This window comes from Sinocyclocheilus anshuiensis, unplaced genomic scaffold (assembly GCF_001515605.1).
Source record: "Sinocyclocheilus anshuiensis isolate Anshui unplaced genomic scaffold, SAMN03320099.WGS_v1.1 scaffold1866, whole genome shotgun sequence".
In the NCBI taxonomy this organism is placed as follows: domain Eukaryota; kingdom Metazoa; phylum Chordata; class Actinopteri; order Cypriniformes; family Cyprinidae; genus Sinocyclocheilus; species Sinocyclocheilus anshuiensis.
The window spans coordinates 135,459-140,153 of record NW_015547732.1 but is presented as its reverse complement, the minus strand read 5'-3'; the positions used below and the strand labels follow the sequence as shown (position 1 = coordinate 140,153).

The 4,695-nt window shown below is 37.2% G+C and overlaps 1 protein-coding gene across 1 annotated transcript in view; it reads right to left on the bottom strand.

Annotated features, from left to right (window-relative positions):
• The window catches only part of LOC107704347 (heat shock protein HSP 90-alpha 1-like), a 26,902-nt gene that overhangs the window by 7,138 nt on the left and 15,069 nt on the right, over window positions 1-4,695 (bottom strand). The window contains exons 4-6 of the mRNA XM_016507247.1: window positions 2,907-3,041; window positions 2,484-2,551; window positions 420-692 (exon numbers count right to left, since the gene is read on the bottom strand). Coding sequence (XP_016362733.1) covers window positions 420-692; window positions 2,484-2,551; window positions 2,907-3,041 — 476 coding nt within the window. The remainder of the gene's footprint in view (window positions 1-419; window positions 693-2,483; window positions 2,552-2,906; window positions 3,042-4,695) is intronic.

Sequence of the window (4,695 nt, the reverse complement as noted above, 5' to 3'; positions counted from 1 at the left end):
CTGGGTTAATCTTTTTCACGTTTCCTTGGTTGGTAGATGCACTGGGGACCTGATTATAGCACTTAAAACCTGGAAAAGTCTGTTTCTGCACATATGTGTCCCTGGAGCACAAAAGCAGTCTTAAGTCGCTGGGGTCGCTGGGGTATATTTGTAGCAATAGCCAACAATACATTGTATGGGTCAAAATTATAGATTTTTCTTTTATGCCAAAAATCATTAGGATATTAAGTAAAGATCATGTTCCATGAAGATATTTTGTAAATTTCCTACCGTAAATATATAAAAACGTAATTTTTGATTAGTAATATGCATTGCTAAGAACTTAATTTGGACAACTTTAAAGATGATTTTCACAATATTTAGATTTTTTTGCACCCTCAGATTCCAGATTTTCAAATAGTTGTATCTCAATTTGTCACCTTGACGGACAGGTGATCCTCCCAGTTGTTAGTCAGACTCTTGTAGAACTCGCCATACTCCTCGTTAGTGATGTCGTCAGGGTTGCGGGTCCACAGGGGTTTGGTCTTGTTGAGCTCCTCCTGGTCGATGTACTTCTCCTTGATCTTTTTCTTCTTCTTCTTCTTGTCGGAGCTCTTGTCATCATGGTCCTCGTCGTCGGAGCCCACGTCTTCGATCTCCGGCTTATCCTCGTCCTTCTCCTCCTCCTCATCCTCCTCTTTCTCTTTCTCCTCCTCTGCCTTGTAATTTATATACATTTTTAACTTAATTTTTTTAATGTAAAAAAACCCCATTAGATTTAATAAATATAAATAAATTTAATAAATATAAAAAAACATAAAAAAGGATATATTACAAATACTTAATTAGTATATTTAAGAAATATTTAAAAAATAAATAATTTGTTTAGAAGCGTGTCATTTATCAACAACAGAGAAGCATAGACATGCGAATGTGTTGCTAAATTATTGAAATATTCTATATAATATATATCTATAATATATAACTCCAGGGAGACTTCAAGTGATTATTTTAAGTCAAAGTGCCTTATTTTTTTCATTTACGTTCTGTAGAATGACCTAAAAGCCACTTACAAAGAGTGTGATGGGGTAGCTGATGAACTGCGAGTGCTTCTTCACGATCTCTTTGATTCGTCGCTCTTCGATGTTCTCCGTCTGATCCTCCTTCAGATGCAGGACCACTTTTGTGCCTCGACTCGGCTCGGCTACAGAAAGAGCAACATCTCCATTAAAGGGATAATTCACCCAAAAATTTAAATTATGTCATTAACTCCGAGAGCTCTCTGACCCTCCATAGACAGCAATGCAACTGAAATGTTCCCAAGTCCAGAAACGTAGCAAGGAGATCTGTAAAATAATCCATGTGACATCAGGGGTTCATCCGCAATTATACGAAGCTACGAGAATACTTTTTGTGCATAAAAGAAAAAAAAAAACGACTTTATTTAACAATTCATCTCCTCCGCATCACCCTGTAATGCCATTTTGGAGAATATCAGCTGGACGTAAACAGTAGCCTTGCCGCGATAGACGGTGCTGACGGTGATACCATTGTTAAGCCCCAACACCGGTTACGACACTTGCCCACCGCGGCACCGACTCCCACCGTTGTTTTGATTTTTTATAGTAATAAAAATCATTGAGACAGACAAGATTATCGCTGATGATTTAGTTTCGAAACGAGATGCAAAAGCGCCTGTTTGGCAGTATTTTGGATTTTGAAAAGCCTGTTGACTTTTGCCGTTTATCTAAGGTGATTTTGGAAGTTTTTTTAAACATCCGTTTCTTATTTAATTGGTTCCACATTGTTTGCTGATTTTTACTTTATTTAAACTTGGTGTCATTTATTTATTTTATTTGACATCAAGGTGTATGCCGTCTGGGTTAATCTTTTTCACGTTTCCTTGGTTGGTAGATGCACTGGGGACCTGATTATAGCACTTAAAACCTGGAAAAGTCTGTTTCTGCACATATGTGTCCCTGGAGCACAAAAGCAGTCTTAAGTCGCTGGGGTCGCTGGGGTATATTTGTAGCAATAGCCAACAATACATTGTATGGGTCAAAATTATAGATTTTTCTTTTATGCCAAAAATCATTAGGATATTAAGTAAAGATCATGTTCCATGAAGATATTTTGTAAATTTCCTACCGTAAATATATAAAAACGTAATTTTTGATTAGTAATATGCATTGCTAAGAACTTAATTTGGACAACTTTAAAGATGATTTTCACAATATTTAGATTTTTTTGCACCCTCAGATTCCAGATTTTCAAATAGTTGTATCTCAATTTGTCACCTTGACGGACAGGTGATCCTCCCAGTTGTTAGTCAGACTCTTGTAGAACTCGCCATACTCCTCGTTAGTGATGTCGTCAGGGTTGCGGGTCCACAGGGGTTTGGTCTTGTTGAGCTCCTCCTGGTCGATGTACTTCTCCTTGATCTTTTTCTTCTTCTTCTTCTTGTCGGAGCTCTTGTCATCATGGTCCTCGTCGTCGGAGCCCACGTCTTCGATCTCCGGCTTATCCTCGTCCTTCTCCTCCTCCTCATCCTCCTCTTTCTCTTTCTCCTCCTCTGCCTTGTAATTTATATACATTTTTAACTTAATTTTTTTAATGTAAAAAAACCCCATTAGATTTAATAAATATAAATAAATTTAATAAATATAAAAAAAACATAAAAAAGGATATATTACAAATACTTAATTAGTATATTTAAGAAATATTTAAAAAATAAATAATTTGTTTAGAAGCGTGTCATTTATCAACAACAGAGAAGCATAGACATGCGAATGTGTTGCTAAATTATTGAAATATTCTATATAATATATATCTATAATATATAACTCCAGGGAGACTTCAAGTGATTATTTTAAGTCAAAGTGCCTTATTTTTTTCATTTACGTTCTGTAGAATGACCTAAAAGCCACTTGTGTGATGGGTGATGGGGTAGCTGATGAACTGCGAGTGCTTCTTCACGATCTCTTTGATTCGTCGCTCTTCTCCGTCTGCCGTCTGATCCTCCTTCAGATGCAGGACCACTTTTGTGCCTCGACTCGGCTCGGCTACAGAAAGAGCAACATCTCCATTAAAGGGATAATTCACCCAAAAATTTAAATTATGTCATTAACTCCGAGAGCTCTCTGACCCTCCATAGACAGCAATGCAACTGAAATGTTCCCAAGTCCAGAAACGTAGCAAGGAGATCTGTAAAATAATCCATGTGACATCAGGGGTTCATCCGCAATTATACGAAGCTACGAGAATACTTTTTGTGCGTAAAAGAAAAAAAAAACGACTTTATTTAACAATTCATCTCCTCCGCATCACCCTGTAATGCCATTTTGGAGAATATCAGCTGGACGTAAACAGTAGCCTTGCCGCGACAGACGGTGCTGACGGTGATACCGTTGTTAAGCCCCAACACCGGTTACGACACTTGCCCACCGCGGCATCGACTCCCACCGTTGTTTTGATTTTTTATAGTAATAAAAATCATTGAGACAGACAAGATTATCGCTGATGATTTAGTTTCGAAACGAGATGCAAAAGCGCCTGTTTGGCAGTATTTTGGATTTTGAAAAGCCTGTTGACTTTTGCCGTTTATCTAAGGTGATTTTGGAAGTTTTTTTAAACATTCGTTTCTTATTTAATTGGTTCCACAGTGTTTGCTGATTTTTACTTTATTTAAACTTTGTGTCATTTATTTATTTTATTTGACATCAAGGTGTATGCCGTGCCTCCAAGCTTTCTTACTCGTTTTGCTAATAAACTTTCTACGCTTCTTAACCTATTTATTTCGTTATATATTATACATATTTCTACTTATTTCCAGTTTTGTATAGGCTACCTATTTAAACTTTATGTAAGTTATTTGTTATTTTATATTAGGCATAGCCTGCCCTATAGCATGGTGTATTTTTATTCGTTTTGTTAATGAAAGTTCTGTTTTATATATAGGCTAAAGTGATTTTGTTGTTGCATTCAAGCAATTGACGCCGAATTTCCGCTAATTCGAAAGTGAAAGTAAAATGCGCACGGTGCTTTTAAGCTATTTAAAATGAAGGAAAGCTAAAAAAAGAGGGAAAATTCAAACGAACAATTGCTTTTTGCCGAATTGCCGGTATTTGAAAGTGAAAGTAAAATGTGCACGCCGCTTTTGTGATACTGGTATTATCGGTGTTGTCACACGTCGATTAACTGGTGGGAAAATTTCCTCACCGTCACAACCTTAGTAAACAGCATATGCTGTTCTGTGTCAGCTGCGTCACACGGATCTGTTTTCAACCGTAATTTTACGAAGCTACGAGAATACTTTTTGTGCGCAAAAGAAATCTGGATCTGTTTCCTACGTTGTTGTGATTTGATCTGAACGGGAACAGTGGGTCCGTGTGGCGCAGCTGACACAGAACAGCATACGCTGTTTACTTCCAGCTGATATTCTCCAAAATGGCATTACAGGGTGATGCGGAGGAGACGAATTGTTAAATAAAGTCGTTTTTTTTTTCTTTTATACACAAAAAGTATTCTCGTAGCTTCGTATAATTGCAGATGAACCCCTGATGTCAAATGGATTATTTTACAGATCTCCTTGCTACATTTCTGGATTTGGGAACATTTCAGTTGCGTTGCTGTCTATGGAGGGTAAGAGAGCTCTCGGATTCCTTCAGAAATATCTTAATTTGTGTTGCGAAGATGAACGAAGGTCTTACAGGTTTG